The following is a 15,680-nucleotide window of genomic DNA, read 5'->3' as shown; positions in this document are numbered from 1 at the left end:
ATTATCGGCATAACATAACAGCGGGAGTCGAGTAGCACTACCATCCTCTGTGTCCTCGTCTGTCCGCCGCGTCACCATCAAGCGTCTCCCCCTGCCATGCCCCGCGTCAACTCGCTGCTGCCTGCCCTGCTGTTCGTCCTCTTCTCGGGCCTGAGCCGGGGTTACTTCCCCGAGGAGCGCTGGAGCCCAGAGTCTCCGCTGCTCGCTCCGCGGGTCGTTGTCGCGCTCATCTGCCGCAACTCCGCACACTCTTTGCCGCTGTTTCTTGGAGCCATCGAACGTCTCCGCTACCCCAAGGACCGTATAGCTCTATGGTGAGTGTCATCTGTAACACGTATTGATACATATCGACACATAATGTATGTTCAAAAGTGACAGTAAAGTAACCTAAAGTGTGATGCAAGATGTGTAAAACATCTATGTTAGTAGTAAACGTCCTCTTTATACATTTATCCTGGATTTGTGTCTGCTTAATTGTTTAAATTTAGTCAATGCATGTATTAAATTCGGGGTTGCCTAACGCGTTTAGACCAGAGAGAGTGGGGTTCGGGTAGGGGGGAGCTGGTCTAGTCGGGCCCATGAAAAGTTCAATTCAGTTTGGGATCTTCTCTCATTACCCCTCGCTATTCCCCCCCTATTGCTCCTCCTTCCACCCCCTCTTTCCTGCCACATCTTTAGACTCCACTGGAAACAGTGCATCACTCTTTTACACGACATTATTTGGCACAAAAGCTTAAATAAGAGTGTTTTTTCCTGCTTATAGTCAAGTTTTTCACTTCGTCCAGTCCCCAGCCTTGCAGAACTCTCTGGACTCTTTAACTCAATGCGTCTTTTTTTTATTATCCTTGGGGAATAGACCTAGTTTTTTAGAGCTTAAAGGCACTTTTTCATTTGTATTCATATGATATCTTGGCCACATCCTTGCCAATACCTTCAAGTAGATAAATCAAATAAATAAGTAGACTTTACTTTAGATCAGGGGTCTCAAACTCAATTTACCTGGGGGGCCACCGGAGCTAGGTTCTGGGTGAAGCCGGGCCGCATCAGGTTTAAAAAAAAAAACTGGAAAAAAAAATCAATAAAAAAACTATCTTCAATGCTTTTGCTTCTGCTATTCAGTACTTTGGTTCCGGTTTTCCACACCAAAATATCTGATAAAACATTCCACTGTTCTCAAATATCTTAATTTTTATTTTTCTATACACAAAATAAGATAAAAATAAATAAACAAATTAAGAATAAAGACAATAAATCAATCAAGCAGTAATAAATAAGTAAAATAACAATAAAACAGCAAATAAGAAAAACCTAAGAAACCACATACAGTTGGTAGAGAAATTATTTTTTTCAGATTCAAATGTACAGTATTAACAGTTATTTAACATGAACATTAATGAAACTTAATAATTTTACCCAATTAGCAAGTTTAGCATCATACTCAGTTCCATCTCTGGAGCGGCGTCGTAACTTTAACAACATGTTTGATGAGATGCTTTATCTTGACGTGTATTTTCCGTTTTTATTCCAAATCATTTCCTGCATTTATTTGTACCCAGCGTCATAAGCCTTTAGCTTCATTGCTAATCCAAAGCAAAACCGATCGGGGTAATAGGGTAGGTATGGCAGGGCAAAATCATGTTAATTGTGTCCGGTGTGCACACAGCTTTAAGCTGTCATTTCAACATTAAACTTTGGTATCAAGGTGGGGGCCTCAAACTAGCGTCTCGCGGGCCGCATTTGGCCCGCGGGCCGCAAGTTTGAGACCCCTGCTTTAGATGTATACTTAAATTGATAGAGTTTTTAATAAATGTAGAATAAAACTAGCTGTCAACTGTTCTATTGGCTTGAAAGGAGAGTTTCAGGCTGATTATACTCCACCCGGAATGGGAACTCTGTATTGTGATAGAGCTGCATCCTCAATTGAACTACTTATAGGGGTTTTTTTTTTATATAAACTCAGTGGCCCTGCCAACCTGTCTATACCTGCAGCTATCAGCATGACAGATAAAGATAAAGCACCTGGCAAGCAGCCTCACATAAACAAATGCATGTGTGCTGTTATGGTGTGAGTGTGTTGTACAGGCTTGCAAAATGGAGAGTAACCTCCCATAAATCTCACAATCTCACCTGTGTTTCGACCCCAGCCTTTTCCTGATGTTTAGACCTGGTTCTGTTGATAGTTTACCACTAGCTAATGGACGAAAACCACATGTACAAAAATGTACAGTGTGTAAGCCGCTACTTTTGCACCCTATGGCTTATAGAGAAGTGTGGGTGCGCTCTAATCTCATGACATCTTCTTTACTTCAGAACTATGACTAATTGTGTAAATACTGTGCTGTCAGCGAGGAAATGGTAGCTCTTTATTTATCAGGAGCCAATCATGAGGTATAAAGGAACTCACAACGAGCTTGCAGGAGGTCATTACTCAATGTAACAATCAGACCCACGGTGTTATTCTAGAAATAATGCGAAAGTCATCACGCAGCAACTTAACACTGAAAAGGTAGGTAAGAAACAATACAAGTACCAATATGAGTTTAGAATAAAAACAGCAATTTTAACAGTTTTCTATCATTAAATTTTATTAGGTACATATGTTCCATTAAACGCAGCACGGTGGTCGAGTGGTTAGCGCTCAGACCTCACAGCTAGGAGACCAGGGTTCAATTCCACCCTGTGGAGTTTGCATGTTCTCCCCGTGCATGCGTGGGTTTTCTCCGGGTACTCCGGTTTCCTCCCACATTCCAAAAACATGCTGACTCCAAATTGTCCATAGGTATGAATGTGAGTGTGAATGGTTGTTTGTCTATATGTGCCCTGTGATTGGCTGGCGTCCAGTCCAAAGTGTACCCCGCCTCTCGCTCAAAGACAGCTGGGATAGGCTCCAGCCCCCCCCCCCGCGACCCTCATGAGGAAAAGCGGTAGAAAATGAATGAATGTTTCATTAAACTATGCAAGTATACATAATGTATGTCTTCAAAGTGTCCTGTACTTGATCTTATAAACCACTACTCAGATGCTTCCAGTTTGAGGGAAAGGCAGGCACACATTAGAGGCAGTATGAGAACATGAATACATCCCGATGCTGTGAGCTGGTCACATGTAAGCGTTGAGACGGCACTTGTGTGTGAGAACACCACACACAGATGGCAAACTAATGCCCGCAGTACGACGGCCGTCAACGACTGCATGACACAGTTGGGAGTAAATCAATTTTCTGTGGTACGTACACATTCCATGTGTCTCTCTTTGCCCCTCCCCATCGTGCTGGAAGATTTGTTTTGATAACACAGACGGCAGACAAATCTGCCCCACAGCTTATTTATCGCTGTCTTTGTCCACAGCACGCATTGGTGCTGCATAGCTGTGCTCTAGTCACAAAGCCACTGATGCTGAAAAACTCATTTTATATGTACATTATGTGTCTATGTCAGTACATTTTTAAAAGTCACCACAAATTACCATCAATAATATTGATGATAACACATTCTTTTTCAACAGTATTCAACATTGTAATTGGAATGTCAAGAGTTTTATAATAGAATAAATGAAATAGCATAATTAACTAAATAAACAGAAAAGACAAACAAAACCCAATGTAAATAAAGTGGACTCTCAGTCTCTTTTAGAAAAAAAATGCACTTGAATAGAACTCACAATCACTTTTAGCAACATTGTGTTTGGGATATGTTGTTTACGTTTAATGAGGTGTAAAGTTTTGTTGGAGTTTGGTCCAAAGTACATGTTTTGAATGCAGCAAAATGCTTTTGGTGCACAATGAGGTGTTATACTGAGGGAATTACTTTTGATGGTTTATTGCAAACTACTACTACTACTTACTGTATGTAAGGTCTGTGAGGGGAACATGTGAGAAATACTTGCCATTATGCTTGGACTCTTGACTTTTGTTTAAAAAGTCAAAAGAGTAACCATTTTTTTGATTATCAAAAAATCCAGGGAAGAAAATCAAATTTCATTATTTTTATGTCGGCCTTACATTCTTAGTGTAGCAGCAATGGCAGAGTCGGAAATGTGTCAACGTGGTGGCCAAGATGAGACTGTTACCATTACATACAGTCATGGAAAAATTATGAGACCAGCCCAGTTATTTGTTCACTAACTTGCAAGAGTTTAACCAATAGTTTTCTTGATAATAACCAAAATCACTTAAGTTCTTACATCAATAGCTATGGCATTGTAGTGCAAATAAACGGTGATTTTATGCGTTCCATGTTGTCGTGTTCATTATATTCTTCAGGTAACTCACTTTTAGTTCTACCAGCCATTAAAATTAACAAGAAATCTAAGAAACAAGGCTGGTCTAATAATAAACAGTGGGGTGGTCACGGCCACCCCTGGCCACCACGTACTGTAGCTCCACCGCTGCAGCAGTGTGTTGGTTTGTACATGTACACAGTAATTCTGGGCCAAAATGAACATAGCATTTAAAAAAAAATAGTTTTCATTTTCAGGAAAAAATCTGATGTCTACCGATTATCACATTTTTATGCTGATATCGTGCCGATATTATCAGTGACCCGATATTATTAGCCATCCCTAATCAAAAGGACAATTATTCACAAGTTGTATAAATATGAAAATCCTAAACATTCAGTCACACTAAATGTAAGCGTAAATTAAAACTGTACAGTTGGTCTTTTGAAATGTTGAACATTTTTAGGGTTATTTTATGTTCAAACCTGCAGGACAGAAAACAATCAGAGTGAGCGCTAGACAAATGAGGCAATTATTTTACACACATTGATTGATAAGCTGCTTCAGATTCAATCGTTGAACGAGCGCTGCCAAACGATATCACACTAGAAACTTATTTTATGAAGACCTTATTTCATAGGAAGACATTTTAATAAAGTGTCAGCGCTACTGCTCTTCCAATGTATTTAATTATTCAGTATACGTTCTTAATAAATGTCTCCAGTCCAAGTACCTATGCACCTTATCTTCCCACAGGGTGGCGACAGATCACAACATAGATAACACCACTGCCGTCCTTCGAGATTGGCTCATCAAAGTTCAGAATGACTATCACTATGTGGAGTGGAGACCCGATGATGGATCCAGGTAATTTAGTCTGTATGCTTGTGAGAAGCAGACGCTGTTTGGGCTTCTAATAAGAGCGTCTATCTGGTCTTGGTCTAAAGCGCCTTCGTGGACGAGGTGGGACCCAAACACTGGAATAATCTTCGATACGAACATGTAATGAAGCTTCGTCAGGGGGCTTTGGACACAGCTCGTGAGATCTGGGCCGACTACCTCCTGGTATGTTGTCAGTCAGTCACATCATAATAAATGTATATTAAGCATATATTCAGAATCTGCTGATGATGTGTTACAAAATATGCACTACTGTAGTCCAATAAAATTCTTCCCCGTACAAGGAAGTCAGCATAATGCAGTTGACAGGTTGGTGTTTCTGGCACAAAGATGGTGTCTTCTAAAATGTTTACATAAAAAAATACTGCTTTAAAAAGTATTTTTGAGTTTCCACTGAAACCGGCACTCCTTCATATTTTGTTTCTTTACACTTCTTTACACCTCACGCTCAAAGACAGTAGTGAGGGTAAGCGGCATAGAAAATGATATTCAGCTTAAATATATCGGGATATGAGTTTTATAGACCTTCATATTTTATAGACCTTCAGTCTCGGGCTGATACTGGCACACGGGGGCATGATACCAGACAAACCGTGTGATGATCTTATTATCACATACTATTTAATCATGAGTTTATTATCACGTACTATTTAATCAAAAGACCATTTTGTTTCCAGAAAATGTTCAGTTTATTACATATATTATATCTAAACAGTGTAAACGCAATAATTGCAAAAATATTTCAACAATAATATTTTATCAACAGTCTTATCTTATCAATGTCTGACAATTAAAGTTCCGTTAATCAAGTTTGGGGTTTTTTTGGTGACTGGAGAAGCACGAGGCACTAAGCACTCGTGCGCTGTTCTCTGATTGGTTGTTTCACGGGCACGATACCAGAGCAGCGCGCTCTGAGTGAACAGCTACGGGGGCTAATACTGGACATGGTTAAACTCTATATTTTATCAGTATCACTGCCCTGGGCTTTGACACAGTATCATTTCGGCCTTTTCCCGTATCATTCATGGGCGGTTTCTAGGGTACAGAGACAATTAATACTGTAGTATGTGATAATTGATCCATATCGTCCAGCCCGACCTCCCACACCATCTTTAGTTTGTGTTGCAGCTTGGACACCCTTTGTGATTAATTGTAAAACACATTGGAATGGTAAGACTTCCACACTTCCATTGAAACATGTACCTCGAGACCCATTTTATTCAAACACTTTGACATTTGGATGTCAAGTAAACAGAAATGTTTGGCAGCAACATGATAAAGCTTACATCTTGTTGCTATGGTGACCTGAGTTGAAATACATTTTCCAGGAGTGCTCCTGGAATATTTGACATGGTTGCCAGCCAGACACGTTTGCACGCAGTTCACGTGTCGTATAAGAGCAAGAACAGAAACTCCAAGAGCAGAACTGTTAATGTTCTTTTGACGGAAGCGGCATGTTCACTTGCAGTATTATGCCCTTTTGTTTGTCTGCAGGTGGCAGACTGTGACAACCTGCTCACCAACCAAGATGTCTTGTGGAAACTGATGAGAGAAAACAAGACCATTGTTGCTCCAATGTTGGAATCCAGAGCTGCCTACTCCAACTTCTGGTGCGGAATGACTTCACAGGTATTGTCATTGGGGGGGGGGTTTGAGTCTATTCATACCTTGATACATGAATAGATATTTTCAGTAGCTTTGGCGCTACCTGTTAGCCCTTGCTCAACACTATATACAGTCTAATAATGTTAAAACCTGTATTTAGAAGATCTGAAATTATGAAAATATTCCATTCATTAATATTGAATCCTACTCGGAAATACCTCATACGCACCTGGTCTGTCAGAGAATAAGAAGACATAGCAGGAGAGATTGGTGTTGCCAATTTAATTTAATTTTTTGCTGTATTTAATCAGTATTCAGACACTCACACACAGATTAATAAAAAAAAAAAAGCAACTAGCAACTAATTTTCTGGTCTTTTGGAGACTTGAAAATGAACGTTCGTATCGCTCTTTTTTCAATGAGAAGTGGATCATTCTGTGCCCACTCTCATCTAAAAGCGCTCACAAGCGGGTGCGTCTTGCTTGTGACATTAAAAAGAAAATAATCACGAAAAAAGTGACGGAAGAAAAGTTAATTTGTACTTCTAAACCGTCTTGTTTTGCTTTTTCATGTTTTTTTTTTGCTCCTTTTATGACTCTCACACAGCATCCATAAAAATGACATGCATCATGGCCATTTATGCAAATTAGACAGCCTTGTGGGAAACACAATTTTTTTGTGTTTATTGAAAAAACATTATAATCTCTTCAAAAATGTTTGTACAAAAAGTAGTACTCTTTGCAGTTCTCTATTCAGAGATGATGAAAGCTCAGATGATGTTTGCAAAGGCATTCTTTTATTTGAGTGTATCATATATTGCATGCAATCCTTTTAAATTACTGCCTAAATTTCCTGCCAGTGTTTTGAGATTTTATGTGAGACTTGCACGCAAAATAAAAAATAATAAAGGTCTTGTAAGAGAAATGCTAGACATTGGACACGAGCCCAAATTCCTAACGGAGGCAACTCCTTAATAGTTCTAAAGCAGATGTTCAGCAAAGGAAATTGCAATAAGCCCCCCACCTACAACAAATAAAATTGGAACTTGAAGTTCCTTCATACCGTATATCTGTCTCAGCATTTCCTAACATAATAATTCATATTTCATTCGTGAGTAATACATTGAGTGCAACCGTCCTGTCCCGGCAGGGATACTACAAGCGAACACCAGCCTACATACCCATCAGAAAGCAGGAGCGTCGGGGTTGCTTTGCTGTACCCATGGTTCACTCGACATACCTGGTGGACCTACGGAAGGAATCCTCTCGTCAGCTGGCTTTTTACCCGCCACACCCGGAGTACAGCTGGTCCCTCGATGATGTCATTGTTTTTGCCTACTCAGCTCGCATGGCGGGTAAGATGAAGGAAATGTGATACTACGTATGTGTGTTACAATTGGAATGCTGCATTATATGTCATATTTTATCATGCTCAGACGTCCAGATGTATGTGTGCAACAAAGAAACCTATGGATATTTTCCTGTGCCGATGCGCTCCCATGCTACTTTGCTGGATGAGGCGGAGAGCTTCTTGCACACTCAGCTTGAGATCATGGGTGAGTTACATTATGTAGCATAATATTTTTGAAAAGGTAACATATTGTGCTGCAGTACATTTTATGCATAATCGTAAAACAGAAATTGGACAGATGCAGCAATGGAGTTCACATCCAGCAATTCGCACAATAGTTTTCAAGGATTGTATAGAAGCATTCAATCATATTCTACACACTATAGGACAGTGGTCTCAAACACGCGGCCCGCGGGCCAAATGTGGCCCGCAGGACACTAGTTTGAGGCCCCCGCCTTGATATGAAAGTTTAATGTTAGTGCGGCCCGCGCAAGTTTGATATGGATGCTGTATGGTATCATGTACCCAGAAAAAATTATTACGTTTGATTAATGTTCATGTTAAAGGTTAAATAACTGTTAATAGTTATCCTCCCTATCCGTGTGGAAGTGGTAAGTTTTTGGCTTTTGGCTTTTTTAAGTTTAAAGGAAATAACTTGGAGGCTACCGTTTGGGTCGCTAGCTCTCTAGTTTGCGAGTTAGCATGTGTCTCAAGACCCTGCAGTTGCGCAATATGTTGTAAATAAAAAGAGTATAAATGTGACTATAGTCGTGTTTTGTCATGTCTAGAGGGCTCTAATAATGCTTTGTTCATTTTAATCTGAAAAAAAATAATTTGTCTACCCACCAACTATATGTGGTTTGTTAAGTTTTTATTATTTGCTGTTTTATTATTATTATTATATTTATTTATTACTGATTGATTGATTTTCTTTATTATTGATTAGTTTTTTTTCATCTTATTTTGTGCAGAAAAATAAAAAGTAAGATATTTGAGAACAGTGGAATGTTTTATCAGCGCTTTTATTGTAGAAAATTGGAACCAAAGCACTGAAAAAGTTTGTATATTTTTCTGTTTTTTGGAAAACCTGATGTGGCCCAGTCTTACCCAGACCCTAGCTCCAGTGGCCCCCAAGTAAATTGAGTTTGAGACCCCTGCCATAGGATATGTAATCATCCATAGGGGAGGCAATATGAACAGGCTGTTGTCACATTCATAACAATAACAGAAGTGTAAATTAAAAAAACACACTTTTGTTTTGCTGAATATCTCTGGCAAGGCGCTTGGAGCCCTGGGCTGCTCTTTGGGAGACTGATTCATTACAAATTCTCTTTGTAACTCTCTACTATTGTGTCTGAAAGTGAAAAATCCTCCACTGGAGTATTCCAGCTTCCTGTCTCTTCCTCCCAAGCAGCCAAACAAGATGGGCTTTGATGAGGTATCATCCTTTCTCTCTGTCAAATACATACACACACCAGCAGACGCTAAGACAACAGCCTCAGCACATTTGTGTGCACGCAGGTCTTCATGATAAATCTGGTGCGGAGATCCGACCGGCGCGAGCGCATGCTAAGAACGTTACACGAGATGGAGCTCAGCTGTAAGGTTATTGCTGCTGTGGATGGCAAGTAAGTGTCACGTCGCTTCACTGTCGCCTCAATCTGACATCTTACAAGCATGCTGTATTGTTGACAAGGCTACACATCCAACCCCAATATTAAAAAGTGGCACGTATTCTCCATTTGGTAATTAGTTTAATGCAGGAACAGCAGGTTCAGCCATGGTTTGCTGATTAAATTATTATTACATGAATTTCAAATAGCGGGCCCTACAAGTCCTGACTGGACTGACTGTGTATTGGGGGCATTTCTGCCTTCTACCGTCGCAAAGATAATAATGATTAGTTCTAAATGACATTACTAGAAGGATATTATTTGCAAATTGATTTATTAATGTGTTTACAGTAGTGGAGAACGACACAGAATTATAGGGATGGATCCATATCAATTTTTCATGTCCGATACAGCAACGTTGTATGTCTACCTTCATCCCTTCTTCTTACAGTAATACATTCATTCATTCATTTTCTACCGCTTTTTCCTCATGAGGGGTGCTGGAGCCTATCCCAGCTGTCTTTGGGCGAGAGGCGGGGTACACCCTGGACTGGTCGCCAGCCAATCACAGGGCACATATAGACAAACAACCATTCACACTCACATTCATACCTATGGACAATTTGGAGTCGCCAATTAACCTAGCATGTTTTTGGAATGTGGGAGGAAACCGGAGTACCGGGAGAAAACCCACGCATGCACAGGGAGAACATGCAAACTCCACGCAAAGATGGCCGAGGGTGGAATTGAACCCTGGTCTCCTAGCTGTGAGCCACTCGACCGCCGTGCCGTACAGTAATTTTGTCTATCCTTTGTCTGTCAATCAGGGCTCTGAATAATAGTGACATAGCGTCTATGGGGATTAGTATGCTGCCTGGGTACAAAGACCCCTACCACGGTCGACCTCTCACCAAGGGTGAACTGGGTTGCTTCCTCTCTCATTACAACATCTGGAAAGAGGTGAGAGGTTTTGTCGCTGAATTCATAAAGTTCAGTACAGCACACTGAATTGTCACATGGGAAGAATGTCCTCATTTTGTTCAAGAAGTTAATACAGTAAAGTCTCGTTATATCGATATTGTCGGGAGTTGGAAAAAATATCGATATAACCGGACTGTCGATATATCCGATCCTGCGCCGAACTGCATTAAAAGTGGGCAATAATGTTCTATAGTATAGAACAATGTCGAGGAGCTTAAATCAATCTTTGCTTAAGGATTTCAATACCTGTGCTGTGCTCTGGTGGTGGAAGTGTGAAAAATAAAGTTGACTGGAAGCAGCCGTTCGCCGTGTTCTTTTTTGGTATTGAAATCCTTAAGCAAAGATTGATTTAAGCTGCTTTTGTATCGATATAAGCAGACCAAATTGGCTGGCGGGAGATGAAAAGGGCATCGTAGTAACCGGATTATCATAATAACCGGGTATCGTACTAACGGAACTAATTATATCATAAAAGACTAGAAATTTGCCGGGAAATGACAATAGTATCGTAATAAGCAGTAATTCGTTATAACCGATATCGATATAACGAGACTTTACTGTACAAGGTTTCCACAACGACATGACAAAGATAAAGCTTGGATTTAAATGTTAAGCTATTCTGTGTTTGAAATTTTAAATACTTTGTCTTCAATCAGTAGCTGCCGCTGTTAAACTCACTAAGGATAATTGCTGGAGCATTTCTTTGAATGTGATAAATAATTCATACGGAGTATGTTTGTTATTCATATAAATTTGTAATGCACCACAACTGTAAGAGTCTTGAAGAATGTTGGAATATTTGTCCTGAAAATGCTTGAAATTTACCTTGGAAAAAGCTGTCAGAAAGTTTTATAAGAGAATGTTTCTATTATGGAAACATTATTTGCTTCTGTTACATATACAGTGACTATATCTGTGTGTGTGTGTAGATAGTGGATCGTGGTCTGCACACATCCTTGGTCATTGAAGATGATCTGCGCTTTGAGGTGTTTTTCAAACGCCGTCTCCAGACATTGCTCCAGGAAGTGACGGCACACAAGCTGGACTGGGATCTCATGTGAGTCAATGCAGTGAAAAAAAACACTGTGTTGAAAATAGAAAAGGATTATTTTCATCTTTATACAAAGAAATCCTTCCATCTGTCACTCACACTTTCCTCGACATCATAGACCAGACCTCACTGAGCTCCCAACATTTTCACATTCGCAGCCGTAATGACAACATAGGAAGAATGAGTTTATAGTATTTGAGTTTTATCACATACTACAGTATTAATTGTCCCTGTACCCTAGAAACCGCCCATGAATGATACGGGAAAAGGCCGAAATGATACTGTGTCAAAGCCCAGGGCAGTGATACTGATATATATAACATATAACCATGTCCAGTATCAGCCCCCGTAGCTGTCCACTCGGTATCATGCTCGTGAAACAACCAATCAGAGAACAGCGCACGAGCGTTTGTTTTGCTGCCGTTTGTGCTCTGTCATCATGTCAGTGGTTGACACTCCCGGCGAAAGACAAATAGGGAAAATAGCAAACAGAATATTAGAAAATGGAACGTTTTATCACCATTAACGAGGAGGACACTCTTGAAATGATCGAAAAAACTAAAAATACAAAAAGTCGGAAAACCAAGGGTGACCTCAAGCTTTTTTCTGAATGGCTCGTCAACTGCAAGAACGAACAAAGACTGGTAGAAAGTATTCCCCTGTCTGAGTTAGACAAATACGTGTCTATATTTATTTTATCAATCAGAAAAGAAAATGGGGATGAATACGAGCCTGATTCTCTCAAATCAAAATTCAATTCTCTGGCATGTTACATGATGGAAAAAAAAACGAAAGCTAAACTTCCATGAAGGCGAACACGGTTGAAATGGTCTTTTGATTAAATAGTACGTGATAATAAGCTCATGGTTAAATAGTATGTGATAATAAGATCATCACATGGTTTGTCTGGTATCAGGCCCGGTATCATGCCTATAACCTATAAATATACCATTAGCCTTGTACCTCACACTACACTTTTGTTTTTTTTTTCTCCCTTTTTTCAAGAGGTGAACAGAAACATAAAAAAAATAAGCCCTAACGTTCTGAAATATTGTTCAAAAAATCCGATCTACATCTGTATTAGTAAGCATTCATTCATTCATTCTCTACCGCTTTTCCTCACGAGGGTCGCGGGGGGTGCTGGAGCCTATCCCAGCTTTCTTTGGGCGAGAGGTGGGGTACACCCTGCACTGGTCGCCAGCCAATCACAGGGCACATATAGACAAACAACCATTCACACTCACATTCATACCTATGGACAATTTGGAGTCGCTAATTAACCTAGCATGTTTTTGGAATGTGGGAGGAAACCGAAGTACCCGGAGAAAATCCACACATGCACGGGGAGAACATGCAAACTCCACACACGGAGATGGCCGAGGGTGGAATTGAACCCTGGTCTGCGTGCTTACCACTCGCCCGCCGTGCAAGATGCTGATGAGACAGTATGTAATAGGTTGGTCACAATAAAAGTCCACTCCACAAGGTGCACTTTTACTGTATTGGGGATGGTCCGGTGAGGTCCGAAAACCAGTCAGTATCTGGTGTGACCACCATTTGCCTCAAATACCGTATACACTGATCCAGAGCATCCCAAACATGCTCAGTGGGGGACATTTGGGGTGAGTAAATAAGCCTGTGTTGTGGATGGAGTCATGGTGGCAGTGGGTTACGGTATGGGTAGGCATGTATCTTATGGACAACAAACATTCACTAGGTGCATTTTATTGACAGTATTTAACCTTGGCCGCTCATTATCTCGCTTATGCAGTTATATCGGACGGAAACGGATGCAAGTGGATCATCCGGAGAAGTCAGTACCCAACATTCACAATCTGGTGGAGGCGGACTATTCCTACTGGACTTTAGGCTACCTGCTGTCCTTGCAAGGAGCCAAGAAACTCCTCAGGGCTGAGCCTCTGAAAAGGATGCTTCCTGTCGATGAGTTCCTTCCTGTCATGTATGACAAACATCCTGTGTGAGTCCTCCTCTCTTTGCTTATGTTTTTTTTTTCTTCAATGAAGTTCAAATCATGGATGTTTCTTTAATCGCTATCATTTCTGTAATAATTTTTTATAATATTGTATATGAATCCTCTCACTCCTTTAGCTTAGACTACATGGACCACTTTGAAGATCGGAACCTTCGGGCATTCTCCGCGGAGCCGCTTCTTGTGTATCCCACTCATTACACCGGGGATGCGGGTTATATAAGTGATACGGAGACTTCTGTAGTATGGAACAACGACACAACCAAGACCGACTGGGACCGAGCCAAGTCCAGGAAAACACAGGAGCAAGTGGAGCTGAGTCTTGAGGCCCAGAACTCTGATGTGCTCCAGTCTGATCTGGAGAACTGGAGTGCTCGGGATGAGCTCTGAGGCCTTCAGAGGGAACTGGCGTACACACTGAGCAGGTTGACGTACTGTACAGTAGAACAAAGCTGTGATAGTGGAAGGAATGAAGAAGAGATATAAGGGAGGCTTAGTGGACGGACACAGGTCAAGTGAGACTTGAACATGTGTCTCTCGCCACCATTTGATCTTTCTCTTAAAGGAGGAGGTTGGATATAAAGTCAAATTAACTCTTGAAGAGTCACTTAGCAGCTTTTGTTTTATTTATTGCCCCCTGACACCCCCCCCTTGGTCCATATGTGACGAGACTGAAACGATTAATCGCTGACTAATCCCATTAGCTTTTCATTCATTAATTAATTTTCTACCGCTTTTCCTCACGAGGATCGCGGGGGTGTTGGAGATGGCCGAGGGTGGGGAAAGGCAAAATAAGTAGCCAAAAAGTTACCACTTCCACACAAAATAGGAGGAGAACTCATTCATTCATTCATTTTCTACCGCTTTTCCTCACGAGGGTCGCAGGGGTGCTGGAGCCTATCCCAGCTGTCTTTGGGCGAGAAGCGGGGTACACCCTGGACTGGTGGCCAGCCAATCACAGGGCACATATAGACAAACAACCATTCACACTCACATTCATACCTATGGACAATTTGGAGTCGCCATTAGCCTTTCAAATAAATACAAATGTTTATTTGATATTGTAAAATTTCCTTTAAAAAAAAAAAAGTCTGAGATAACATCTTTTAATTTGGTTTTAGTTGAGGACTCAAATTCATAAAAAAGCCGGCGTCGTTAGTCTACAAGATGTTAGAAAAAAACTCAATTATCACTGCTTGTTTTCATGTGGCTGTGATAAGTGGAAAAAAATCCAATTGGTGGAGAATTAGTTGTTTCCCGGATTCATTGACGCTTGGTACTTTTTTGACAGCCTTTTTGGGAGCCATTCATTTTTTTTTTTTCTTAACAGTGTTTTATTTATTATACATTTTTTTTTAACATGATACAACATTTTTCCACTCATGAATGTATGTGTGTCGTTTTCTTATACTCAATTCTAACAACACAACTATTATAATGTACTTTAGTTTTTTCTCACCATTGTTTTTATTGAAGCCCAACCTGCAGGTTGTGATGCATTTAGTTCGGCTTATTAATTCTTTGTTTACACATTGATCAGTTTTAGAGAAATAATAAAACATTTTATAGAGAAATAATGGTGTCCTTGTGGTTTTAATAATGTCATTTGTGCAGTCCCTGGACTGGTCGCCAGCCAATCACAGGGCACATATAGACAAACAACCATTCACACTCACATTCATACCTATGGATAATTTGGAGTCGCTAATTAACTTTTCAGATAAATACAAATATTTATTTGATATTGTAAAATTCATTCATTCATTTTCTACCGCTTATCCTCACAAGGGTTGTTGGGGGTGCTGGAGCCTATCCCAGCTGTCTTCGGGCGAGAAGCGGGGTACACCCTGGACTGGTCGCCAGCCAATCACAGGGCACATATAGACAAACAACCATTCACACTCACATTCATACATACCTATGGACAATTTGGAGTCTACACAGAGATGGCCGAGGGTGGGGAAAGGCAAAA

The 15,680-nt window shown here is 40.5% G+C and overlaps 1 protein-coding gene across 1 annotated transcript; it reads left to right on the top strand.

The window, feature by feature from the left end:
* Nucleotides 1-15,408, top strand: LOC131136718 (procollagen galactosyltransferase 1-like). Its single transcript, XM_058083909.2, has 12 exons — nt 1-314; nt 4,975-5,085; nt 5,166-5,283; nt 6,613-6,747; nt 7,873-8,077; nt 8,159-8,278; nt 9,435-9,511; nt 9,595-9,701; nt 10,514-10,646; nt 11,597-11,724; nt 13,490-13,696; nt 13,828-15,408. Exons 1-12 carry the CDS (start codon nt 97-99, stop codon nt 14,096-14,098), a joined length of 1,830 nt encoding a protein of 609 aa, XP_057939892.2. The 5' UTR covers nt 1-96; the 3' UTR covers nt 14,099-15,408.
* The last annotated feature ends 272 nt before the right edge of the window (nt 15,409-15,680 follow it).

Source organism: Doryrhamphus excisus, linkage group LG9 (genome assembly GCF_037039965.1).
Source record: "Doryrhamphus excisus strain RoL-2023G ecotype Guam linkage group LG9, RoL_Dexc_Guam_v1.1, whole genome shotgun sequence".
Taxonomy (NCBI): Eukaryota; Metazoa; Chordata; class Actinopteri; order Syngnathiformes; family Syngnathidae; genus Doryrhamphus; species Doryrhamphus excisus.
This window is presented reverse-complemented; position numbering and strand designations above follow the sequence as displayed.

Coding starts and splice junctions, on each gene's coding strand:
- LOC131136718 (XM_058083909.2), top strand. CDS start 97: ATGCCCCGCGTCAACTCGCTGCTGCCTGCCCTGCTGTTCGTCCTCTTC. Junction 9,512..9,594: donor ACAAGATGGGCTTTGATGAG/GTATCATCCTTT, acceptor GTGTGCACGCAG/GTCTTCATGATAAATCTGGT. Junction 10,647..11,596: donor ATTACAACATCTGGAAAGAG/GTGAGAGGTTTT, acceptor GTGTGTGTGTAG/ATAGTGGATCGTGGTCTGCA.